The sequence below is a fragment of the Balaenoptera ricei genome, chromosome 5 (assembly GCF_028023285.1).
Source record: "Balaenoptera ricei isolate mBalRic1 chromosome 5, mBalRic1.hap2, whole genome shotgun sequence".
NCBI classification, from domain to species: Eukaryota; Metazoa; Chordata; class Mammalia; order Artiodactyla; family Balaenopteridae; genus Balaenoptera; species Balaenoptera ricei.
In genome coordinates this window covers 29,179,510-29,206,460 of record NC_082643.1, presented here as the reverse complement: position 1 = coordinate 29,206,460, position 26,951 = coordinate 29,179,510, and the positions used below count along the sequence as shown (strand labels likewise).

General features: G+C 40.9%; 1 protein-coding gene across 1 annotated transcript; it reads right to left on the bottom strand.

Moving 5' to 3' along the window:
* Positions 1 to 1,318: 1,318 nt before the first annotated feature.
* C5H4orf51 (chromosome 5 C4orf51 homolog) lies at positions 1,319 to 26,450 on the bottom strand. Its single transcript, XM_059924339.1, has 4 exons — positions 26,224 to 26,450; positions 21,704 to 21,763; positions 6,650 to 6,710; positions 1,319 to 1,426 (listed from the first exon to the last, which is right to left on the bottom strand). The coding sequence occupies exons 1-4, from the start codon at positions 26,448 to 26,450 to the stop codon at positions 1,319 to 1,321; spliced, it is 456 nt and encodes a 151-aa protein (XP_059780322.1).
* Between the last annotated feature and the right edge of the window lie 501 nt (positions 26,451 to 26,951).

Here is a 26,951-nt window from a genome sequence, read left to right as displayed (position 1 = left end):
GGTATTTAGACCTTCAACAGAGGCCGTCACCTCCCTCTGCCCGAGATCCTCTCCACGAGGCTGGCCAGGGCAAAACCCTGAAGGTTTCTGAGTAGCTCCAAGGCAGCATTCCAAAGCACGGTTTGGAGACCTTAAAAAAACCATACGAAGGGATCCCGGGAATCAGACCAGATGGTTTCCCGGGAAGGTATTTAGCCTAACTTGGGCTAAAGAACAAGAATAACCACTAGGAGGTTTGGGAAGGGGGCGGGTATGTAGGGGTGGTGGTGCGACTTTTAATTACCTTTTCTATTTAACAGAAATCATACCGGGACGGCTTGGTAAATGGGAGTAAACGGGGCACCGGGCAGAGAGCCGGGCGCGGGCGCGGAGGAAGAGGTGTAGCAGGAGGCAGCTACTTCCGTAACCACACGTGGTTCGGCGTCCCCCGGTGGGACAGCAGCCGCGGAGGCCCTTCGCGCCGGGACGGCGGCGTTGCCTTCCCGAACGCAGGGTCTCCGCGCCCTCCCTCCAGCGCGCTCGGCGCGGGCGGGGACAGCGGGTAGAGGATGGCGGTGGGAATGCAGGGGGAGGAGGGTCGCAGAGCCGGAGGAGAAAGAGCAGGAGAAGGCGGCGGACACTAGATCCGGCGGGGGAGGAGGATCTTGGAGGGAGGAGGAGGATCTGCGGAGAGGCGGGAGGCGAGCGGACGGGAGGAGCCGGGAGACGAAGACGGCGGCGGGGAGGGGCCGGGCCGTGGGCGGGTCGGGTCGTGGGCGGGGCTTATGGAGGCTCGAGGCCCCTCCGAAGGGAGCCGAGGCGAGAAAGGCCGCGACTCGCCCCGCCCCCAGGCTCCGCCCCCGCCGCGACGCCGGCCGCCCCTCCTCGCCAGCTTGCTTCCCGGCGGCGCCTCGCGCGGAGGAAGACCTGGCGGTGCAAGGCTGCAGCTCCGCCGGCTATTGCTCTGAATACAAAAGAGCCTTTCTCACGCCCCTGCGCCCTTCTCGGCCCGGGACCCCCGGACGGAAGGGACTGGCTCGTTGGACGCTGGAGCCGACGGCTGTCGGGTCCACACCACCATTTCTGTGGTTCTTGCAGAGAAGTGTAGTTCCAAGTATTTATTTTAAAGGAAATTTTAATAATGATTATAACGATGACTTTTGTCCCCTCTTCCAATTTAAGAGAAAAAACAAACTGAGGGATGAAGGCGTTTGAAGCCCCGGCAAGTGCCCAAGAAAGCTACCCTGCCCACGTCCGGGTCTTCCCGGGCCCTCTCATACCTCAAAGGCGTTAATTAAGCAAGCTCGGGGCCTCCAGCTTTGTGGCTTCGTTTTCCGACTCAGCTAAATGATGAGAACGGTCCTCCCAGACTGTAAACGGAGTATTGATCAGCTTCTGAGTCTTCAGATGAGCTAGTCTTGCTTGTAGAATTACATGGTCCCCGAAGCTGGAAAAAAAAATGGCCTGGTTGTCAGCACTCGCCCATCCGCTAAGGTTACTTTTTTGCACAGAATTGGGAATTAAATTGCCAAGACATCGGTAACGAGCAGGAATTGGGATTGTTCCTGCATTTTCTTCCACCTCCTTTAACCTTCCTATTTCATGTATCGTGTCTGTGTCAGGAAGCCCAGATCAATAAGCAGGAGAGGAAAAAGAGGCAAGAACTCTTGGAATCAATAACCGAACCATTCAGTGCTTCTCTACTGCCCCTTAAATCATCCTTTAGCGGTAAGATTTTTTCCCCCTGTCTTCCCTACCATCCCTTTAGTCCAGACATTCCTGGGCGTGGATATCTCTGCTTTCCAGTGTTACATCATGAACTTCTAGAAGACAGGACCCAGAAATATAAATATGCAGAAGATGGTTACCAAAAGCATTAGACACCAAGCAAATACTTTTTAAAGTGAGAATACTGTTAATGATGGTTGAAATTTTCATTCAGTCCTTACTCATTGCTGAAAATCTCATTCAGTCCCTACTTGCTGCCGATGCAGGAACGTGTACATTTTACATCTCAGTGCTTGTTCCCATTCCCCCAAATATAATGCCTTTTTTTTTTTTAATTAAGATTTTTGCCTTGTCCTATAAATTACAAGTTGTGATTTATTCTTTGCTCAGAACTCTAGGCCCAAGGCTTCCCAAACAAGTACCCCATATTAATTGTGTGGGGTGTACCTGTGTGTGTGTGTGTGTGTGTGTGTGTGTTGTACTTTTAGCCTGTTGCACCATATAAACAAGAGCAGGATGTAATGTCATTAATTTGTCGGGAATTGTTGACTAAAAAGAAGCTACTGTGAGTATAGAAAATTCACTTTAGGGGAGGGGGTCGGGGAAGCACCTCGAAGAGACAGGCAACTGTTCCCTGGAACAGCTGCGGACACTGGCAGCGGAATTGCTTGGCATCAGTACAACTCTGTGCAGCAAGAGGGATTTATTTATTTAACAATAGTTCATGATTCTCCCGGGCAACTCCCAGGAGGCCAGCTAGCAGTAAATATACTTTCAGGAAATCAGCTACCCTTCCTAGAAGCAGGCATCAACCCTACAGGGAAGAGAGGTCCCTGGCTGCCCGCATAATACAACATTCAGTGGACTGCCCAGCTTCAAATGCCCCCGAATAACTCCCTCCACAGCCTGCCACAGCCCTGCCCTCCCGTGCTAGGAGTGTTATCTGGTAACTTTCTGGAAGGCCACCATTAAACAGATAAGCTACCTGGGAACGGAGGTGGGCCGTTCAACCCTGTCCCATTAACTAAATTTATCAGATAAGCTAGTTGGTGCCACAGACTAGGGTTTTCCAAAGTGATATGTATATATACTGGTGGTCCTTATGATAATGTTAGGTGGTACTTGAGTAACATTTTTTATTTTAATGGTCAGGTTTTGTTTTTGGTTTTTTTTGGCCTCGCCGTGGTGCAGCAAGCGGGATCTTAGTTCCCCCACCAGGGATCGAACCCGTGCCCCCTGCAGTGGAAGCTTGGAGTCTTAACCACTGGGCCACCAGGGAAGTCCAGGTTTTTTTGTGTAATGCACATAACTAGCATACCAAGCCCATGGTATTGTAAATATAATTACTTAGGGTGAGGCCACATGTTTTAAGTCAATTTAAAGAGAAATCTTAATAAGCAAAAGTAATAGGATAGCAGAAATCGTTGTTAATTTTATATTAAATGAGGTGAAGTCAGTAGGGTGCTTGTAGAAACCAGTTTTTATTCTTTCTTTCTCTAGAAGTCTCTGCCAGAACTCTTAAGATATAAGAATCCCATTTTCACATCCTGTTAAAAATTACTGGGTTTTGAGAACGTCTGAGTAGGCAAGACAAAGCCCCTGCTCTGGAGGGCCATGTCACGGGGACCGGGAACAGGAGATGTTGGGTAGCAGAACGGGCACATGAGAAAGCTGAGCCCAGGACCCTGGGCACCCACGGTGGGTCCCCAGAAGGGGAGGACAATCTGAGAACTTATTGCCTTTTTCGCAAGAGATGGAATCTAGCGAAACCCTGATGTCACTGAGGAGAATTTGGACCATACGAGAGAAATTCCAGTCCCTAAAAGCCTCTTTGAGGCTTGTTTCCAAAATAACTGTAGAGATCTAGACAAGAAATGTTCGTGATGCTTTTGGGAAGACTGCTTATCAGAATAGTCTATTTCTATAGTCTTTTCTGTTTATCACATTATTGTAAATTGTGGATTACCTTCACACCAATTCTAAACATACACACACCTCCACCCTCACGGCTACACTGTGCAAAATTACTGACGCTCCCAGGGATCCACCGTTGGGTGACAAGTGAAAAGATTCTTACATGCTTCGGGAACTCTCTCCTTAGTCAACTGTACTTCATCAGGTTCTCAGATGCTGGCTTTTTAATTCTCACATCTGGCATGAAGAGACAGCCAGTGTGTAAGTGCTCGTGGTAGAGTCTATCATAGTATGAATAAATGAACTGTACAGACATTCCTAAACCATTTTTTAATCAATAGTTCATACACACTACCTACCTCACACACACACACACACACACACACACACACACACACACACATGCTGCCCTCCCACCCCGACCCCCAGCTTCTGTCACCATCACAACCTTTTCACAGGTACACTCTTTTTCAGAGCTGCTGCTAGCAGCGCCTCTGTGGGAATCCTCCCAGTGTTTACTTCTGCATCCTACCATCCTTACAGTTACGTTAGGAGAGGTACGTGCAATGATGTAACAAAGTGCATGATGGGAGGAAGGAGGCAGAAATGCAAAAGGCCTTAAATGACTTCAGACTCTGGAATGGATGAAGATATCGGATAAAGATCATAATTACAATAAAAGCAGAACATGAATGTAAAGTGGTAGTTTTGGATTGGACTTACAGGTTCTTTCATAACTTGGAGGTGCTAGAGGAAAATCCCCAGACAGAATTCGGTGCGCCTGTGAAAAAGAGAGATTAAAAATAAAACCAACCACTTTCACAATCGAAACTTAATAAAATTCCTTTTCCACTGTTGTGTTTCCACTGTGTTGACCTCCCCATTCAAAAGGCATTTGATACTGCTGTCAGCAGCCACTATACTAACAGATACTAGCAATAGGATAGAAAGACAAAATTGGAGAAAATACTTATGAAATTGCTCTCCTTATATGCAAATAGCTTACACAAGCCAATAAGAAAAAGCTAAACACCCTGGTAGAAAAATGGGCAAAGGAGGTGAATACAATCACTTCTCGTTGCTCATGGATTCCATATTTGAAAATTTGCCTGCTTGCTAAAATATTTATGTAACCCCAAAGTCAATACTCGCAGCACTTTTGAGATTGTTCAAGGACATGCCCAAAGTGGCAAACAGTTTGAGTCACCTGACCTGCACGGTGTCGATGGAGGTCCAACAAGAGCACACTCTTTCTTGCTTCAGCTCTCATACAGTAAACAAAGTGTCCTTTTTGCAGCCAATTTAATGCCACATGTTCTGCATTCTCATGTTTTTTGTTAATGACTTCACTGTTTAAAATGGCCCCCAGGTGCAGTGCTGATGTGCTGTCTAGGGTTCCTAAGTGCAGGAAGGCTGTGATGTGCCTTACAGAGAAAATACGTTTGTTAGATAAGCTTTGTTTAGGTACAAGTTATAGTGCTGTGAGTTCAACGTTAATGGATCAACGATATATATTAGGGCTTCCCTGGTGGCGCAGTGGTTGAGAATCTGCCTGCCAATGCTTGGGACACGGGTTCGAGCCCTGGTCTGGGAAGATCCCACATGCCACGGAGCAACTAGGCCCGTGAGCCACAATTACTGAGCCTGCACGTCTGGAGCCTGTGCTCCGCAACAAGAGAGGCCGCGACAGTGAGAGGCCCGCGCACCGCGATGAAGAGTGGCCCCCGCTTGCCACAACTAGAGAAAGCCCTTGCACAGAAACGAAGACCCAACACAGCCATAAATAAATTAATTAATTAATTAAAAAATATATATATATTAAATAAGGTATGGTTAAACAGAAACACGCATAAAACAAATTTACATATTGATCAGTTGGTGAAAACCGTATGACCAGAGGCTCACAGGAACCTGACCCTCCATTTCCCTTAGGAGCAATAATAGTTCAGTATTCAGTAATTCAGTGTTAGTGGAGACTTTAGAAAAGATAACTATGTTGAATAATGAGAATTGACTATAAGTCATAAAAGAGCTATGAATAACTAGTAAACAGAAGATGCTCAACCTCACTGATAATCAAAGAAATGAAAGTTAAAAGGAGATTGAAATATCTTTATCAAATTAGAAAATATCAAAATTATTTTTTAGAGCCAGTGTTAGGGAAAATATAGGAAAACAGGCACTCTTGTGGATTGCTAGTTCATAAGGCCAATTTTCTGGAAGGCAATTTGGCTGTACATCAAAATTTTAAATAAGCATCCCTTCTAACCTAAGAATTCTACTTATGGGAAAGGACTCTGAGATGATGATTGTACAATTGCAAAAATTTACATTCAAATTTACTGATCCCAGCATTATTTATAATAGTTACAAATTTAAAAAACCTAAATGCCCAGCAACAAGGCATATTTTTAAATTGATACATCCAGTCAATGGAATATTATGTATCCATTAAAATAATGATTGTGTTAACATTGAAGATGTCCATGAAAACATTAAGTGGTTAAAGCAGATTACAGAGGACAATGGATCCCATCAATGTACTCTAAGTGTATGCCTGTGCGCATCTTTATGTATGCATAAGTGTAGAGAGACGTTTCTAAGGAAGTTCACTAAAATGTTAATGGTGATTATCCCTGGGGAGAGGGGAAGGATTTCAGGTGACTTTTACTTTTGTCTCTATTTCTCTGTATTATTTGAAAGTTTTCAATCAGAGAAAAGCTGTTTTTGTTTTTAACTGTCAATGTAGTTTGTATCGTTATTGTCACACATGGGAAAGAGGAAAAGTTGGTGACTATTAAAAGAAGTACAGTATCATCAGTTCACAATTATAATATTGGTTATCTCTGTTTCTCCATCATCTAGAGGAACGCTACACACATAATAAGCACTCAGGAATAAATGTTTAATGAATGAATATATTAAACAATAACTCCAACTCCCTCCAGTTTTTTTTAAATAAATAATATGCAGTATGCAATCATTTAAGCTCTACATATAAATGATCACTGAGAAATGTTGGACTTACCACTCCATGCTTGACATCAAATGAATTTTTAAAGGAACTGGTTATATGAGGGAATAGTCCTGCGTGCAAATGAAGAAGGAAAACCAGGATCAAGCCCAGTGCTAGAATAAAATTTCTTACATTCCCAATTAGGCTATACCAACAAATTGTATACACATCACTTATTTCCCTTTAGAATTTGACCAACAGAAAAGTAAGCGGTAAAACAAAGCTATAACTAAAAGTTAAGTCATAGTAAACATTCTGGAGCTTCTGGGGTGGCTGGGTAAAAATGTTTGTTTTTTTATGGTACATATTTCAATATTATTTTAAAAAGAAAGCCATACTGATAATAGCTAAGAAGACATTGAAATTATTTGAGTCTATAAAAAAAAAGTGTTATCAGAATAATTCAGTTTTATATGTCCTTTGGCTTTCTCTATGAGGTTTTCCTGAAGTAAGTCTAAAATAGGGACTGTGTTTCAGTCTTTATTAATTTTCTTAAATTTTAGTTCAGCTACAAAATAATTCTTTATGTCCCCTCTCCCCCATAGAAAAGAAAAGTTAACCTTTCAAATGCTCTACTTTTTAAAAGATTTTAATTTTTTAGAGCAGTCTTAGGTTCACAGCAAAATTGAGAGAAAGATACACAGAGTTCCCATATACCACCTGCACCCACAAATGCATAGCCTCCCCATTATCAACATTCCCCCACCAGAGTGTTAGCCATTGTTACAATTGACACAACTACACTGTAACATCATAATCACCTAAAGTTCACAGTTTCCATTACAGTTCACTGTTGATGTCGTACATTCTATAGGTTTGGACAAATGTATAATGGCATGTACCCATCATTATAGTATCATACAGAGTATTTTCACTGACCTAAAAATCCTCTGTGCTCTGCCTATCTATCCCTCCCTATACAAATTTTAGAATCACTTTGTTGATACCCACAAAATAACTTGCTGGGATTTTGATTGGGGTTGCACTGAATCTAATTTCAAATTCCACTTGTTCATTGCTGGTATATAGGAAAGCAATCAACTTTTGTTTATTAACCTTGTATTTTGCAACCTTGCTATAATTACTTGTTACTTCCAGGACTTTTTTTGTCAATTCTTTTGGATTTCCTACATAGAAAATTGTGTCATATGTGAACAAAGACAGTTTTATTTCTTCCTTCTCAGTCTCTATACCTTTTATTTCCTTTTTTTGTCTTATTGCATTAGCTAGTACTTTCAGTATTATGTTGAAAGGAGTGGTGAGAGGAGAATCCCTGCCTTGTACCTGATCTTAGTGGGAAAGCTTTGAGTTTGTCGTTAAATATGATGTTACCTATAGGTTTTTTTTTGTAGATTTTCTTTATCAAGTTGAGGAAGTTCTCATCTTTTCCTAGTTTACTGAGACTTTTCCTAGTTTACTATCATGAATGGGTGTTGAATTTTGTCAAATGCTTTTTCTGCATCTATTGATATGATCATGTGGGGTTTTTTTTTGTTTTTGTTTTTGTTTTTTGCTTATTGATGTGATGGATACATTAATTGATTTGCGAATGTTGAACCAGCCTTGCATACCTGGAATAAATACCTCTTGGTTGTGGTTATAATTCTTTTTATACATTGTTGGATTTATCTGCTAATATTTAGTTGAGGATTTTTGCATCTGTGTTCATGAGATATGTTTATCTACATATCTCTTGTAATATCTTTGTCTGGCTTTGGTATTAGGGTAATGCTGGCCTCATAGAATGAATTAGGAAGTATTCCCTCACCTCTTAACCTCTGAAAGAGATTGTAGAGAATTAGTATAATTTCTTCCTTAAGTGTTTGGTAAAATTAACTGGTGAACCCATCTGGGCCTATTGCTTTCTGCTTGGGAATGTTATTAATTACTAATTCAATTTCTTTCATAGATATAGGCCTATTCAGATTGTGTATTTTTTTCTTGTGTGAGTTTTGGCAGCTTCTATCTTCAAGGAATTGGTCCATTTCATCTTGGTTATCAAATTTGTCAGCATGGAATTGGTCATAGTATTCCTTTAGTATACTTTTAATGTCCATGGGCTCTGTAGTGATTTACCTTCTTTCATTTATTTCTGATTGTAATTTATGTCCTTTCTCTGTTTTTTTCTTAGTTAGCCTGGCTAGAGGCTTATTGATTTTCTTGATCTTTTCAAAGAAACAGCTTTTTGTTTCCTTTATTTTGTCTCTTGATTTCCTGTTTTCAATTTCATTGATTTCTACTCTACTACATATTGTTTCTTTTCTATTGCTTACTATGGATTTAATTTGCTCTTCCTTTTCTAGATTCCTAAGGTGGAAACTAAATTGATTTTAGATCTTTGTTCTTTTCTAATATATGCATTCAATGCTATAAATTTCCCTCGAAGCACTGCTTTTACTGCATTCCACCAATTTTGATAATTTGTGTTTTCATTTTCGTTTAGTTCAAAATATTTTAAAATTTCTCTTGACCTTTCCTCTTTGACCCATGTGTTATTTAGAAATGTATTGTTTAATCTCCATGTATTTGGGGATTTTCCAGTTATCTTTATGCTATTGATTTCTAATTTAATTCTACTGTGGTCTGAAAGCAGACATTCTATGATTGCTATTCTTTTAAATTTGTTAAGGTGTATTTTATGACCCAGAATGTGGTCTATCTTGGTGAATCTTCCATGTGAGCTTGAGAAAAATGTATTTTCTGCTGTTGTTGGATGAAGTTATTTAATAGATGTTGATTATATCCAATTGATTGATATGTTGTTGAGTTCAACTATGTCCTTACTCATTTTCCTCCTTCTAGATCTGTCCATTTCTGATAGAGAGGTGTTGAAATCTCCAACTATGATAGTGGATTCATCTATTTCTCCTTTCTATCAGTTTTCACCTCACATAGTTTGATACTCCGTTGTTAGGTACATACATGTTAAGGATTATTATGTCTTCTTGGAGAAATGACCCCTTTATCATTATTATTATTTAATGCCCTTCTTTATCCCTGATAATTTTCCGTGCTTCAGAGTCTGCTGTGTCTGAAATTAATAGAGCTATTCCTGCTTTATGTTTCATTGGTATTAGCATAGTATATTTTTCTCCATCTATTTACTTTTTTTATAGCAATTATTATGATTTGAAGTGTTTTTTTTTTTATTTTTCATACTACCAAGCATCTCAAAGCTTTCTCAGTTACTTAGTTTGCATTGTAAGCATTTATTTTCATTTAACTTTGTATGGTATTTCTAAAACTTACATATGATGAAAATCAAGTAATCCATCCATTTACTTTCAATCTATATGTGTCTTTATATTTAAAGGGGGTTTCTTGTAGATAACATATAATTGGGTCTTGTTTTTTGATCTACTGATAACCTCTTGCCTTTCAATTAGTGTATTTAGACCATTGATGTTCAAAATGACTATTGATACAGTTGGATTAACATCTACCATATTTGTTATTGTTTTCTACTTGTTGCCCTTATTCCTATTTTTGTCTTCCACTTTTTCTGCCTTCTGTCATTTTAAATGAGCATTTTATATGATTGTATTTTGCTCCTTTCTTAGTATAATTCTACTTCTTTTTTTTTACTTTTTTAGTGGTTGCCCTAGAGTTTTCAATATACATTTACAGCGAATCCAAGTGTAGTTTCAAATAACACTATAGCACTTCACGAGTATACCTTATAATAATAAAATATTCCTATTTCCTCCCTCCTGTTTCCTGTATTATTTTTGTCATTCACCTCACTTATATATAAGCATACGTATATAAGTATATACATAAGACATATACATATACATAAGCATACATAATTGAATACATTGTTACTACTATTATCTTTGAACAAACTTACCTGTTAGATCAATTAATAAAAAAAATTAAAGTTTTTATTTTACCTTCACTTACTCCTTCTTCGATGCTTTTCCTTTTTTTAATGCAGATCCAAGTTTCTGACCTATATTATTTCCTTCTCTCTAAAGAACTTAACATTTCTTGCAAGGTGGTTCTACTGGCAAAAAATTCCCTCAGTTTTTGTTTGTCTGAGATAGTATTTCTTTCTCCTTCACTTTTCAAGGATACTTTCACAGGGTATAGAATTCCAGGTTAGTGGGGTTTTGCTGTCAACATTTTAAATATTTCACTCTACTCTCTTCTTGCTTGCATGGTTTCTGAGAAGAAGTTGGATATGATTCTTATCTTGTTTCTTTATAGGTAAGGTGTTTTTCCCCTGTGGCTTCTTTCAGGATTTTTTTCTTTAACTTTTACTTTCTGTGGTTTGAAAATGATATGCCTATGTAGAGTTTGTTTGTTTGTTTGTTTTACATTTATCCTTCTTGATGTTCTCTGAGCTTCCTGGATCTGTGGTTTGGTGTCCAACATTAATTTGTAAAAATTCTCAGTCATTATTGTTTTATATATTTTTTCTATTTCTTTTTCTGGTGTGCCCATTACACCTTCTATAGTTGTCCCACAGTCTGTTCTGTCTGTTCTGTCTTTGTTCTCCTTGCCCTTCCGTTTTGGAGGTTTCTATTGAGGTAACCTCAAGCACAGAGATTTTTTCCTCAGCTGTGACCAGTTTTCTAATAAGCCCAACAAAAGCATTCTTTCTTTCTGTTACACTGTTTTTGATCTCAACATTTCTTTTTGGTTCTTTCTTAGGATTTCCATGTAGGCTTATATAGCCCATCTGTTCATGCATACTATCTATTTTATCCATTAGAGCCCTTAGAATATTAACCATAGTTGTTTTAAATTCCTGGTCTGATAATTCCAACATCCTGCCATGTCTGGTTCTGATGCTTGCTCTGTTACATCAAATTGTGTTTCTGCCTTTTAGCATACCTTGTAATTTTTTCTTGATAGCAGAATGTGTTGTACCAGGTAAAAGGAATTGCTGTAAATAGGACCTTAAATAATGTGGCGGTAAGTTGTAGGGGGAGGGGAAGCATTCTATAGTCCTATGATTAGGTCTCAGCCATTTAGTGAACCTGTGCCTCTGGACTGTGAACTTCACAAGTTTTTCCAAGTTTTTTTCTCCCCGCTTAGGTGGAACAGAATGGCTAAAGTGGACTGGAGTTGGGTATTTCTTTTCCCACATGGAAAGCTAGGGTAAGCTGGAGTTGGGTACTTCCCTTCTCCCAGGTCAGTTAGGCTATGATAATACCCTGGCAGATTAGGCTCTGGTTAACTAGCTTCTCATAAGGGTAGACCTTGTTAAGAAGAATACAGTGCTCTGGAATATTTCGAAATGGTTCCTTTTTCCCCTCCCCCTGCCGGAAGCACAAGGGGATTTTTCTCTGATATTTACTGTGGGTACCTGGTCAAGTTCCTGGGGGTAAATCTCACAATACTCTAGGGGTTGCCCTATGCCTGGGTCCTTTTAGAATTTTTCACTCTCAGACTTGTCTACATTGAGCCTCCAGCAATTTGTCAGCAATTACTGTTCAGGTATTCCAACCCTGGCACTGGTTCCTGTAGTGGCTTCCACTTGTGAGACTCTGCTCTGGTAAGTTGTGACTCTCTGAACTTACCTGCCTGTCTCTTCAATCTTGGGGGTGTCGGTTTGCCCTGTGTCCTCACCTCTCTTATGGATCTAAGAAGAGTTGTTGATTTTTCACTCTCTTCAGCTTTTTACCCGTTGTTAGGACGGAGTGGACTCTTTCAAGCCCCTTACATGCAGAACTGGAAGCCAGAAGTCAAGGTAAATTTATGCTTGGAACATTCTTCTATGATACACAGCTTATACTCTTAGAAACGGAGGGAACCAAGACTATGCTGAAATTCTAAAGCTATACATTTTTCTCAAGGTCTGAAGAAGCTCTAGTGTATTTTTTAACAATTTTATTGAGGTTCATCCACATTCCATATTTCGTTCTTTTTATTGGTGGGTAGTGTTCCATTGTATGAATATATCAGATTTTGTTACCCATTCACCAACTGATGAATGTAAGGGTTCTTTCCGATTTTCGCTACTATAGATAATACTGCAGTGAACATTCACATGCAAATCTTTGTGTAGACATTTGTTTTCATTTCTCTTGAGTGGGTACCTAGGTGTGGAATTGTTAGATCCTATTGTAAATTTATGTTTAACTTTTAAAGAAACTGTCAAGGTGTTTTCCAAGGCAGCTGTGCTACTTTACATTCCCACCAGCAATGAATGATGGTTCTGGTTTCTCCACATCCTTACCAACATTTGTCTTTGTGATTATAGCCATTGTTATGAGGAAAAAATTATAAGTTATACATTTTCTATAATATGAAAAAATTAAATTTGATTAAAAGTAAATAAAAATTGATTTAAAAAGGTAAAGAGGGTCTGGTTTGGCATAAAATGATGGGGCCTGGTCAACAGGGATGAGTCAAGGGAGAGGAATAGCATTTGGCAGATACTCATTATTTGTGTTATTTTATGCTGATAAACTTTAAAAAACAGGCTATCTTAAGCTAAAGTCAAATAAAGAGTTCAATAATTATTTAGCTAAATTCAAGAAAAACTCACTTTTTCACAGCGGCAGTTAAAGCATGTGGATAAGAAGTTTATCCTGCATAATTAGCTCTGATTATTCCATTGGCTGTAAATCCTTAGCCTTTCAAAGCTCTATAAGACTTTTATAAATCTCATAGGCCTGCCAGAGGCTTTAAGTAGTTTTTTGTCACCCTCCCTTTCAAGAATTATATGAGATAATCATTAATTACTAAATTATATGATTTTATAATATAGAAGTTTTATAGAAAGTAATTTTGAGGCGTTTGATGGATTATAGGGGGAAAACAGGCATTAGAATTTGTGCTAGACCACTGCATGAGGGATTTACACATTTATGTTCATCTTTTAGCCAAACTTGGTCTTTTTCTAACTGAGCTAGAAACATCTCTCATTTTCTTCAGTCTGTTTACGGAGAAGAACACCAGCAAGCTGCCATATGTTGGAGTTCGGTCAGCTGACGATTTTTTTCTTTGCAAGTTAACAATTGACAAAATAGAGCCCACAGTGCAACTTGACCTTGGCAGTTTCAGCTGGCCTTTTAATTAAGGACATTTAACATTACCCTAATTTGCTACTGTGTATCCACCTCCCTGCTTCCACTTCCTCCTCCTAGAATTGCAACCAAATTGGGCAATTTTGTTGTTGAAACTAACAATGTCAGTAACGGCCAACAAATTCTACCTTACATATTAGGTCCATAAATCTTGCGCCAACCCTGATGGAATGCCACAGGTATTTGGTTTAAAAAGTGAATTATCAAAAAAGCAAGTGTGGGTTTGCGAGCACCGCTCTTTCAGAATCAGAGAAGATCAAGTTTGGAAATATTCTTGGTCTTCTAATCATGTAGTCCACCTACTGGGTATCTGTCATTGTACCGCTCTCAGCTGTATTTGTGATTCCCTTTTCTTGTCTTAGATTAGGGGATCATATGATCTACCTACCCATCCCTGAGGTCCTTGAAACTTTGAGTTCCTTGAAATGAAGCTTCATGAACACAAAACATAATGTTGGAAAGTGAAGAAAAATAGTTTTTAACCTTTTTGGAGTACTGTGGTCTTAAATTGTATGTACACAAAAGAGGAGAATTTAGATCAAAGATTAACAACACTTAACCAAGAGTCCATGGGCACCCTGGAGGGATCCAAGAGGTATGCATTGTTGGTTTGTACAAGTGTCTCAATGGATGTTTTTCTGAAGATAGGGCCCAGAGCTTTCATCAGGCTTTTCAAAGTGCCTCAAAAATATAAGGTATTTCAAAGAGAGAATTGCTAACCATTGGGATAGATGACAGAGTGAATCTTTTCCTGACAGATTTTTAAGAATAAGGTATTTAATGGTCTGTATATTAGGTAAAAATTATTCTATCAGTGTTAAGTTTCTTACGTGTGATAATAGTATTACAGTTATGTAAGAGAATATTTTTTTTTTTTGCTAAAAGAACATTCTTAATTCCTAGGAGTACATGCTGAAGTATTTAAGGATCTACTGTTATTACACCTGTAATTTACTCTCAATAGTTCAGCAAAGAAGTACTATATACAACTATCAATAGGGAGAGACTGAGATAAAGCTCTATGTTAACAAATGTGGCAAAATCTTAACAATTGGTGAATCTGGGCAGAGAGTAGGCAAATATTGGTTGTACAATTCCTTCAACTTTTCTATGAATTAAAAAAAAAAAATTAGGACTTCCCTGGTGGTCCAGCTGTTAAGACTCCACGCTCCCAATGCAGGGGGCCCAGTTCGATCCCTGGTCAGGGAACTAGTTCCCGCATGCCACAACTAAAGATCCTGCACTCCGCAACTAAGACCTGGCACAGCCAAATAAATAAATAAATATTTTTAAAAATCTTTGTGTATAATAAGGCATTCACTTATTTGCCTTAATTTCATAACTATAGGCAAAGAAGTGCTATTATCATATTTTATAGATGGCAAAAACCAGGCAGAAAAAGATTAAGAAAACCAAGCAGCAGCGTCCCAAATTACATTGGAGCCGTAACCAAGGACAGACCTAAAACCAACGTCTTCTTCCCATCTTCTCCCCACACAGCTCCAGCCCGTCCCGTAGGCAGACCCATGGCTTGTTCACACAAGCCCCTGAAATCACTGTAGTGCCCACTGTCGTGCTATCTTTTAAGTTCACGGGCAAAAGCAATCGCAGCCACTTCCTAGTCGATGTTTTGCTTGAACAGCAAAGTATGCACGGTAACAGATGGCATCTTGTGACCTTCTTAATAACAGGCTCGGCTGCCAATGTTCCCTTGTGTCCAGTCTCTGCAGGGAATTTGGAAACTCTTGCCTTACACTTGAATATTTTCTGACAAACACATTTAACCATTTATTAGACTGTTTCCTGATTTCAAATAGAGGAAAACAAAATTCCCAACTCCTGAAAGGGGCGTTGGTATTCCCTGGGTCTGGGGGCCCATCCTGGGAATCTCTGGGGTGTGCTGGCCATCATCTGGCGTATATGTCATTTTGAGTGTGGAGAGGACCTCAGTCCCAGGCAAACCGCTTCCCAGGCTGCCTAGATTTATGGGTGGCCAACCTAAGCTTTTCTCTTTCTGTTGTTTAAAAGAAATGTCTGCGCTCCCCCCAGCCAGGCATACAAATTAGCCAGAAAACAAGCTAAATCCCGGCATTAGAAAGTCCCTCTGCTGTGACAGCCCACACCAGGAGTGAATTCGGGAGCCCCGTGGTGGGTGAGGCTTGTCCTAAGCCACTTTGCTCCCTTCCTCGGGCAGCCGCGCTGTCGAGCTCCACAGTGGGAGTGGGAAGAAGAGGAGGAGGGCAAGGATTAGGTGAGGAAGCAGCCTCCCGGCGGCCCTGCTGGTCCTCTGCTCTCCTGCAGGGGCAGCTCGCCTTTGTTAACAATGGAAGGCACACAAGAGTGGCCCTAGGAGCAGCCGATATTCGATATTCATGTCGAAGCCTGAGGAGTCCTCTCCTCCCCCAGCAGAATGGACCTGAACGGCTTGCACCAGGAGTCCAGGTACAAGCCATATCAGTCTCCATCAGGCAACAGGTGTGTGTGTGGGGGGGGGGGGGGATGGGATGGGTGGAGAAAGTGCTAGAACATTCTCAGTGCAGGTGGTAGGAGTGCAAAGTGTGGAACCTCAGGGATAAACATCTCAGGTGACAGGCACAAGATGGCGTGAATTCACAAGCAGGAGGAGATAGGTAGGAATTAGGTTTCTGTTTGGCGGCGTTTCATCTGGGGGTTTCTCCTGGTAGCTGAGGCGGAGGAGGTGAGTCTTTCCCGTTGGCCCCAATTCTGGCCTTTGGAAAAGAGGATGCCTTGGAGAGGGGCGGTCCTCCTGATGCCTCTGCCTGGGAGATGCTGGCCTGGGTGTGGAGGAGCCCGGATGACGAGCTGCGAGTCTCTCCCAGGACAGCTGGGGCAGATTGCCTGGTGCGGTGGCCATCTACCCCTTCACTGTTCTGTCCCGGGGCTGGCCTGTTGCTCCTTCCCCAGACCGACCAGCAAACCTGCAGGAAAAGTCCCTCTCCTCAGGCATGCCCTACCCCATCTGCCCCCACCTTCACTCTGGGGCCCCAGCCCCCAGAAGCAGAAAGCTTTGGAAATGCTCCCAGAGCAGCACAAGGGGGCACATCCCTGAGACGTTATGGAAACAAGGTGAACAAAGCCTGGAAGCCACAGGACACCCACAGCACGAAGAAGAGGAAGGTACCCCCCTGCCTCGGGCGCTGCGGGCACCAGCTCTTCTCCCGCTCTCTTTCCTCTCTCCCGCTCTCCCAGATCCTGTTCCCCGTCACTGGTCTACACGACTGCGTGTGTGTGTTTCAGATTTGTGCCTTCTTCAGCCTGTTACCGAGCCTGGGCGGCGGGTGGAGGAGCGCGTACGTCTAAAGCCGTGCACCAAAGGCAACAGTGCCATTTTTTTTTTTGGCCAAGCCGCGCTTGGTTTACGGGATCCTAGCTCCCCAACCAGGAATTGAACCTGGGCCCTCGACAGTGAAAGCACGGAGTCCTAACCGCTGGAGCACCAGGGAATTCCCTCATTCAATTTTTAAAGTATTACAATTTTATGTGCTGCTACACAGGATTTTAAAGCCTGCCATTGGAAACACAAGTTTTTGTTTTTAACATCTTTATTGGAGTATAATTGCTTTACAATGGTGTGTTAGTTTCCGCTTTATAACAAAGTGAATCAGCTATACATATACATATATCCCCATATCTCTTCCCTCTTGCATCTCCCTCCCACCCTCCCTATCCCACCCCTCTAGGTGGTCACAAAGCACCGAGCTGATCTCCCTGTGCTATGCGGCTGCTTCCCACTAGCTATCTATTTTACATTTGGTAGTGTATATATGTCCATGCCACCCCCTCACTTTGTCCCAGCTTACCCTTCCCCCTCCCCATATCCTCAAGTCCATTCTCTAGTAGGTCTGTGTCTTTATTCCGGTCTTGCCCCTAGGTTCTTCATAACCAATTTTTTTTTTTTTTTTTTTTTTTTTTTTTTTTTAGATTCCATGTATATGTGTTAGCATACGGTATTTGTTTTTCTCTTTCTGACTTACTTCACTCTGTATGACAGACTCTAGGTCCATCCACCTCACTACAAATAACTCAATTTTGTTTCTTTTTATGGCTGAGTAATATTCCATTGAATATATGTGCCACATCTTCTTTATCCATTCATCTGTTGATGGACAGTTTAGGTTGCTTCCATGTTCTGGCTATTGTAAATAGAGCTGCAGTGAACATTTTGGTACATGACTCTTTTTGAATTACGGTTTTCTCAGGGTATATGCCCAGTAGTGGGATTGCTGGGCCGTGGAAACACAAGTTTTTGAAAGGTTGCTTCAGTAAAAACTACATTCTAATTTTTGAAAGTACTTTATGAATTCCCTTTGGGAAGACAAATTCTATGTAACAAACTGCCTCTATAAGGAAATATATTGTGGGAAAGAAAAAGTCAACCATGGAAGGTCCATAAAAACCACTGTTCAATATACAGTTAAAGGACATCTGGTTTGTACTGAGCCCTGTCCTGGGTGCTGGAGATACAGAGATGAACAAGACAGACAAGCTCCTTCACTCATGAAGCTTATGTTCTAGAAGAGGAAAGAGATAACAAGTAAACGAATACAATAATACATGGCAAATTAGGAACTAAGATGGAAATTAAAAATGGAAAGAGTGTGAAGAACTGACTTTAAATGTAGTGGCTGGGGAAAACCTCTCTGAAGAGGTGACATTCAAATTCAAACTTGAAGGATACAGCTCAGCAGAGCTGAGATCATTGCATTCCAGCAAAGAAAATGTATGTGCAAAGGTCCTGAAGTGGGAAATGGCTTAGCAGTTTCAAGTTTCTGAAAGAAGCCAATGTAACTGGAACAGAGTGATCAGACTGGACAGATAGGCAGGGTCCCATTTGTGCAAGACCTTACAGCCTTGGTAAGGAATTAGGATTTTATTGCAAGTGTGACAGGAAACAGAGAAGTGACATCATCTTGTTTATGCTTTAAGATCTCCCCATGTAAAGACATGACTTATGGGCGGTCTGGTGAGTTCTTTTTACGTTTATAAGTCTCTTGAGGTTTGGAGAAGGCTTGGCAGGAGAATAAAAGTGAGAGTGAAAGAATAGGAGAAAAAGAAGATGTTAAAAATGGACACACACACTCTTGAAGTAACATGACAAACCATATTCATGTTGCCCTCTCAGAATATTATTTGGTTCTTGTAAATATTTTCCTGGATTCTGTCATCCTTGTAAAAGGCCATATACCATAAAGAGAGATCCAGGTAGCTGCTTTAGGGACTTGGAATTTGTTATGTGTGGCTAGGGAATATCCCAAGAAGATCTTACACATGCTGTCACATCTGGGCTTTGATGTGTCATTCTATAGATAACCTCTTCCCTAGTACATACTACGTCTCCTGGAAGAACAAGAATCAAAGAGCCCAGTGTACCCTTTTGCAAGGGTAAGTTGGGCTCATCCTGGAGGGACACAGGCTTGGCCTTAAGAATGAGAAGAGGGAAAGGAACAGCCCGTGAGAGCTACCCCAGCTGCCCCCCATCCCACCTTGCTCTTCATAAATTGCTTTTGCTGGAGAGAAGCTTTTTAATTAAACAAAACTTGCTAGAATCTGTCTTAGAAAGTTGAATTGTTGAACAGTTTCTGTCTGTGGTATTGCAGTTTTAGGATCCTTGATTTTAGTTTTTATTAGCGATTGCTTTGTTCTTTGAACATGAGAGATGAGCGTATGAGGCGCCAAAGAAGGGAAAAGCCACAACCATATCATTTGGAAAGAAAATTAACAGTGACGCAAAAGGAAAACCCGCCTTAGCGTAGGCAGAACAAATGAGACGGAACTCTTTGAAAGACAGTCGTGAAAAAGAATTTGAGAATGTTTTTCCTCTGATGATGTGAATCACACTTAAGAACAGCCTGTCTGATTTGCATATCTACGAACGGACACTTTTTAAAAAAAATTTTAATGACATCTCTCATCTGCTATCAATTCTTCTTCGTTCTTTTTTTAAAAAATTTATTTATTTTATTTATTTATTTATTTTTGGCTGCGTTGAGTCTTCATTGCTGCACGCGGGCTTTCTCCAGTTGCGGCGAGCGGGGGCTACTCTTGGTTGCCGTGCACGGGCTTCTCATTGCGGTTGCTTCTCTTGTTGCGGAGCATGGGCTCTAGGTGCACGGGCTTCAGCAGTCGTGGCTCGCGGGCTCTAGAGCGCAGGCTCAGTAGTTGTGGCGCATGGGCTTAGTTGCTCCGCGGCATGTGGGACCTTCCCGGACCAGGGCTCAAACCCGTGTCCCCTGCATTGGCAGGCGATTCTTAACCATTGCGCCACCAGGGAAGTCCCAATGGACACATTTCTACAAAGAGACAGTCAACAGACCAATGTCCACTAGTGGTGAGCAAATTTATCCAGTGGGCTTGTACTGACAATCTGATCCTTGGCTTCACGTTTTAATTCCCTTCATTAGAAGCTTCTAGCACAAAGTTGATCATCCAAAAATTAGACATGGACATTGAAAAGAAGCACAAAGGAAAGTTATCCTCTGGCCAAATTAAATAATTCTACTCTGACATACTGTCACCCCTTAATGAAGAGTGTAGTCATCAGTTAAATTAAAATGACCATTCCATTTGAGGAAAGTGAAAAAGGCAACATGGGCGAGGTCCATTAGTAAGTCATCATTAGGAATACAACATTTATGTCCTTTCTACCTTTCTTCTACCAATACTTTACCATAAAGACAGGAGAGGAGATATAGGAAAACAAAGCAATAATTATGGTACAGTGGTAAGTAATTTAATTTCCCCTACCCTAGCTCAGACTTGTCTCCGAGCTATGTAGTGTGTTTCAGTTTCATGTTTATTACTGCAAACGGGGAAAGAAAGTCTTTCCTGACTTTAACAATAGCACAGATGGTTAGCTGTCCTGTCTCTTGCCTCAACAAACCATAGAGGGACACGTAAAACCCATTTCAAATGCACTATTCCCATAAAGTTCAATTTTATGAGGAAAGCCAGCAGAATAGTGATGGTCCATTATTTAGGAGAACCCCATGAGGCTGCAGGATGGTCCTGACACTATCCACCCTCCTCCCACAACACATGGGTACATATTGAACAACAAATACAACAAAAAGTATTAACAGAATATTTTATAAGGTGCTTTAAAAATCCTAATTTGAGATAATCTTTAGTCTTATTAAACCTTCAAAGATTGAACCCTGAGAGGCGGAAATTATATGAGAAAAACCTATTGTGTTTCTTCCCCCAAAATCAGAGTGTGTGGCAGGAGGGCCAGCTGTCCCCTTCCACAGTGTGCAGTTGTTACTGGGAAGAGTCTACCCAGCCCAGGAATCTAAACTCTCTGGCATGTAGGTGGGGCCTTGTGACCGCTTCTCCCACTGGAATGTGAGCATATGAGATGCGAGTCATGTCCAGGCTGAAATGGTGAAAAAGCAGGGGTGCCTTCCTTACCCTTTATCCCCTCCCGCCAGATGGAGAGAAAGGACTCTGGGGCCCCAGGGGATGTGGAACCCCAAGATGAAGGAAGTCTGTGTCCTTAGATCACCCTGTGGAATGTCTGTCTGCAAAACACCCTCCTGGGCCTTTAGATGAAGAAAAAAAACTGTGTTTTAATGTGTTAAGCAACTGGAATGTGGAGGTTTATCTATTATAGCAGCTAGTGTTATCCTGATTTAACTAAAACGGGGTGAAGGTGGGTTTGGATTAGTAAATGGAGTTTCCTAGCTGGTGGTTTATAATGGTTTGGTTTTTCTTCCCAGTTCTTTGATGTACCCAGTAAAGCTCAGATTCCATTACCTAGAGCTCCAAGCTCTGGCAAAAGGTACATTCTGGGACTAACATGGAGGAGGAAGTTTTTTTGCCCTGGAATAACTGTTATTTTTAAGAGCGACAGATCCAGAGTGGAACATGCTCATTTGCTTGCTAGAGACGCCTTGCCTTTAGTAGGCAAATGAAAACCATCTGGATGACAATCAAGAACATAAAAGTTATCAAGACAGCAAACTTGGCCAAAAGGCTGTGCTCAGAACTGATCACGTTGCACTTAGCTTTAACATCTGTGGTCTCTTGGAGACCAGCCCTGCGGGCAAAGCAGTTTGGCAATGACATCCTAAAGAGAGCAAGTACAAGTTATAAGCTTATGGGTTTATAAGTCACAGACTATGGACTTAACAGGGCTTTTCACTCACCCTTTCATTTGATTTCTTAAACTTCGATGCTTCTTCTCTTCCTCTCTTTCCACTCTCCCAACCGTAAAATCTCATTAAATCAACCCAAGTTGGACTTTCTCATTGTCTTTAGTAATTTGTTTGGTCCTGATTTGTCATAAAAGGGTAAAATGTTCAACTTTTGTACATGAAAATCTCAAACATTAAGTTCAAAATTGTTTTCACAGGATTTCTGAGACCTTCGCTAGAGAGTTGTTTTCAAAATAAGATAAGTGCTATGAATGGAATAGGAAATATTACCGTAATTATGTTGGTTTCCCAGGAAAACTTAGTAGCAATGGGGTAACTTGGGGATTCACAGATGCTGTGTCTATCTTTCAAAACATATCTGTAGTTCAGTTTCCCTGAATCCAGATATGACACTCGTTTTAGTCAAGCAGTTGGCTTGGCGGGAAGCACAGTCATCAATTTCTAGAGGGCAACACAGGGTGGCCATTGTTTTAGGGCCTCTGATTGGGGGGAGGAGGGTCTCCGAGCTCCGGGGACCTGGAATGTGTGTGTGAGGTAAGGATAGAGGGGAATTATCTCAGCCTAAAGAGTCCTAAAATGCTCCTGGACATGTATTCAGCCCACAGACTAGCCCTAATAACTCCTGAGATGACAGCTGGTGGCCCAACCTGTATCTTTCTTCTCCTAACCTGCAGCAGCAATTGAATCACTAGAGGGTATTAATTTTTAAATGTACATTTCTAAGCCCAACCCCAGTAATTATTTTTCCAATAGGTTTGGGGCAGAAGGTCTGAGGCAGGTAATCAGTGGGCCAGTTTCCTGACTTCTATGGGAATCATTTCTTTGCTTCTCCTTATATTCTTTATTACCCAGGCAGATATACCCAACACTATAGTTTGGCTTAGACTGTTTTCTTTTTTTTAATTTTATGTAAATGGAATAATACAATATGTATTGCATCTGGCTCAAAATGCTCAATATAATGTTTGTGTCATTACAAGGTGTAACCATAGTTTGTTCATTTACACTGGCATTGTATGATCACAGCACTGTCTGTGCATTCTGATGCATTCTATGCATTCTGATGAATAGTACATATTGTACATTTGGCTTGTTTTCAGTTTTTTGGCTATTACGAAAAATGCTGCTATGAACATACTTGTACATGTCTCTTGGTGCACGTGTGACAATGCATTTCAGCTGCGTATATACTTAGAACTGCTAAGTCCTAGGAAATTTATAGCATCAACTTTAGAAAACAAGACCAAACTGTTTTTCTAAAGAAAACAATTCAATGCACACTCCCACCAGATGTACATGAGAGACCTCATTGTTCTACACCCTCACCAGCACTTAGTATTAATGGTGTTTTTAATTTTAACCTTTCTGGAAGATGACATGAGTAAGCTCATTGTGGTTTTAATTTACATTTCCTGATTACTAATGTGGTTAAGGACCTTTTGATAAGTTTATTGGTCACTTGGATATCTTGGTTTATGAACTTCATTTCAAAGTCTCTGTTCCATTTTTCTAGTGGATTGTCTTTTTCCTACTAATTTGTAGGAGTTTTTTATATGTATCATAGTTATGAGCCCTTGGTCAGTCACTGAATTGAAAATCTTGTCTTCCTCTCCGTAGCTCGCCTTTTCATACTTGTAAGGGTGTGTTTTGTTAAAGAGAACTACTTAATTTTAAGATAGTCCCATTTACTTCACTTTTTCTTTGTGGTTAGTGCTTTTCGTGTCTGTTTAAGAAATCTTTGCCAACCTCAAGATCAACAAGATATTCTCTATGTCGTCATCTAATGGATTTGCTGTTTTGCCTTTCACACTTAGGCCTCTAATTCATCTGGAATTAATCTACCTGGGATCGCAAACATGACCTTTCTCCACTGTTCTGCTACCTTTCTCATAAATAAGTGCCCATATATGCATGGTTCTGTTTCTGGGCTCTTTATTCCGTTCCATTGGTCTATTTGTTATCTTTGTGCCACAATGCCATCCTGCCTTAATTACTGCGGCTTTATAGTAAATTTTGTTATCTGTAGAACAAACCCTCTTACTTTGTTCTTTTTTGAGAGTGTCCTGGCTATTCCCTGGCCTTGAATCATCTTGTCAAGTTCCACAAAAACACCTATTGGAATTGCATAAATCAATTTGGGGAAAAATAATATTTTTATAATATTTAGTCTTCTAATTCATGAACATGGTTTATCTCTCCATTGACTTAGATCTTTATTTTCTCTCACTAATGTCTTATAGTTTTCTGTGTGGAGATCTTACACATCTTTGTCTTTATTCTTAAAAACTTGACATATTTTAGCACAGTGGCATTCTTTTAAAATTTCATTTTAAAAATTGCATCTGGCTCAAATTAATTAATCTACCTGGGATTGCAAACACAACCTTTCTCCACTGTTCTGAGTGTTTTCACTGGGAAGTGAAAATTTGGTCTGGTAAGTACTAATTTTCTTTTATATTTCCTGTTTTTAAACATTCATGAAAATTTTGTATCGTGCTCCTTCCTTTATTATAAAAATTTTTACTTTCCTTTATTATAAAAATGTTTCTGCTCTCCATTCTACCTGTGTTATAGGCATACCTTGTTTTATTGGACTTGGCTTTATTGTGCTTTGCAGATACTGTGTGTTTTACAAATTGAAGGTTTGTGACAACCCTGTGTTCTCAGATGATGGTTAGCATTGTTTTTAGCAACCAAGTATTTTTAAATTAAGGCATGAACATTGTTTTTTAGACATAATGCTATTGCCCACTTAACAATATAGTGTATACATAACTTTTATATGTACTGGGAAACCAAAAAATTTGTGTGACTTGCTTTATTGGGTTACTCACTTTATTAGACCAAACTGCAATATCTCCGAGATCCGCCTGTACTTTTCTATTGCTGCTGTAACAAACTAATGCTCCCTATTTGTCCCGTGGCCTTTTAGTAAGCCCTGGCACAGCGCCTCTTCATTTCAGAAGCATGATCCAACATGCTGCTGCTTTTTCATTCAGGGATTTGTTCTATAAGTACCAATGCAGAAGGGAAAATCATTGCTTTTCAAAGAATTTGGGACTCTTCTGACAGGCCCAGTCAGAACTCTCCCAGTTTTCATATTTTCTGGGTTTGTATACCTCAGAGAGTCCAAGGTTGAGATAGGGAAGCAAGCATTGCCTTGAAGATTCCCCTGCTGGCCTAGAGGTGCCTCAAAATTCACAGAATTAGCAAAGGGACTTCCAAAGTTAACTGAGGTGTCAACATACTCGAGAGCTATTAAAAATGCAGCGACTGTGTAGTTCACTGGAATACACCAGACGAGGCATCCAATTGCAAAGTACTTCTGAGACATTTTGGCTTTAAGCATTGTTGTGATAATTTGGAAAGCCCTGGAAGGCAAAATAACTAGTATTTGTTAGGGTATTATTTGAATTATTCCTCACATCTCAAGTTGGAGCCAATAATCCAATTGATTTTCAAATAGATTTCCAGAATTTGGACAAGATATTTGACAACCTACAGAGGGAAATATTGCATTACGAATCCTCATCTTTTCCACATCCTCACTTAATGCTTTCTGTCTCAAACTCACTGAGTTGCTCACAGCTGTCAGATAACACCTGGGATTAAGTGCTCGCTGCCTTTGTGCACTCTCTCCTCCAGGCAGCCCTCCTTTCTCTCCCCACCTCCTAAACCAGCTCAGAGGAAAGCTGCTTTACAGAGCTCTTTCCAGAAACACAATACCCCGTCCCCGCCCCACCCCCCCACCCCCCACCCCCCCCACCCCCTCCCACCCCACCCCCCACCCCCGCCACAGACACTGATAAAATCTCCTTCCCCTGTGCTGGTTACTTATTTCTGTGGTTTCAGTTACCATATGAAACTGAAATTAATGTTTTCTGTGGGCCGGTCATAGGGCTTGGTTTATAGTAAACACTCAGAATATGTCTTTCGGGCCCCCAACACTTGAATTCATCCAGAGACAATTCATGGTGGAGGGCAGAGGAGGATTTAGTCCTGCTCCGAGGGAATTTTTCAATTCCCCAAAGTGGAAAAACTAGACAAGAAACAAAGTGAAATTCTCAAAAGCACCTCTTTGCTGAGCAGAGAAGACAAAATATCTACATCTTAACTGAATACTCATATTTTAACTTTTCAAGAGTAAAGGTAGTTGTGCATAATTTTAGGAGTACTAAATAGAGAATACAAACATAATTTCAGCTGGTAACTGACATTTAGCTCTTCCTCCCCCTGACATTTACCCAGGAAAATATACAGCGCGGAAGTCTACAAAGTGTCTCAGGGTTGACAATACCCTCCTCCTTCTAACAGCATTCTCATCCAGTTACAGTGACATCGCTGTAACTTGTGAATCACAAAGGAATCTTACTGGTTACACTCAGGCCAGTGCTGTCCTGCTTGAAGTTGGCCGCACGTGGAATCATCCAGCTGCTTTTTCCGGTAACTGCCCGCATATGTTGTTACAGACGAATCTGACCACCTTGTTTCATTCTGCCAAGATGCTCCAGCCTTCAGTCGGATCAGATCAAACTCTTGAGAAGTAAGAGGGCTAAAGGGCAGAAGAATTTGTGGAGTCAAGTAGAAGAAGTGTGACATGGCCTGCTCGGAAGGACGACTTTTCAAGCCCTCTGCGTAAGGAAGAATTAATTTCCTTTTTGTAGCAAGAACTAATTGACCCGCCTCACCAAACTCTTGTGACTCTGACAGTTCACAGAATGCAGAAGCTGAACTCTCTTAAAGTTGCCAAGCAACAGGTCACACAATTCCACAAATACCACCTTCCATCCCCCCAAATTTCAACTAGCAAAATTAGAAGTTATATAACTTTCTGGCTTTTGCTCTAAGCGATAAACTGCTACAAATTATGGCAAGAAAGCAGGTGGCCACTGCTTTTATAAATAAAAGAGTGAGTCCTAATCACGGTGGTTTAAGACGTGGAACAAGAGGACAGTGGCAAGCATTCATTTCCTCTAAAGACTGGCCTCCAAGGGTCTGGAGGCAAACGTGCCCCTCTTGTGATGTCAACGATAGCAGGTGACTCAAACGGCTTCTTGCGTGTCATACAGCAATGATGCTGAAACTGGCAGCATGCAGAAG

Bases quoted from the DNA above. Each gene is read 5' to 3' on its own strand.
- C5H4orf51 (XM_059924339.1), bottom strand. From the start codon at position 26,450: ATGTCACACTTCTTCTACTTGACTCCACAAATTCTTCTGCCCTTTAGC. The intron at 21,764-26,223 runs GTAAGATTCCTT...TGCTCTCTTTAG, and splicing joins CACTGGCCTGAGTGTAACCA to GATGTCATTGCCAAACTGCT. The intron at 6,711-21,703 runs AGCTAAGTGCAA...TCATTTGCACGC, and splicing joins CAAGAGACCACAGATGTTAA to AGGACTATTCCCTCATATAA.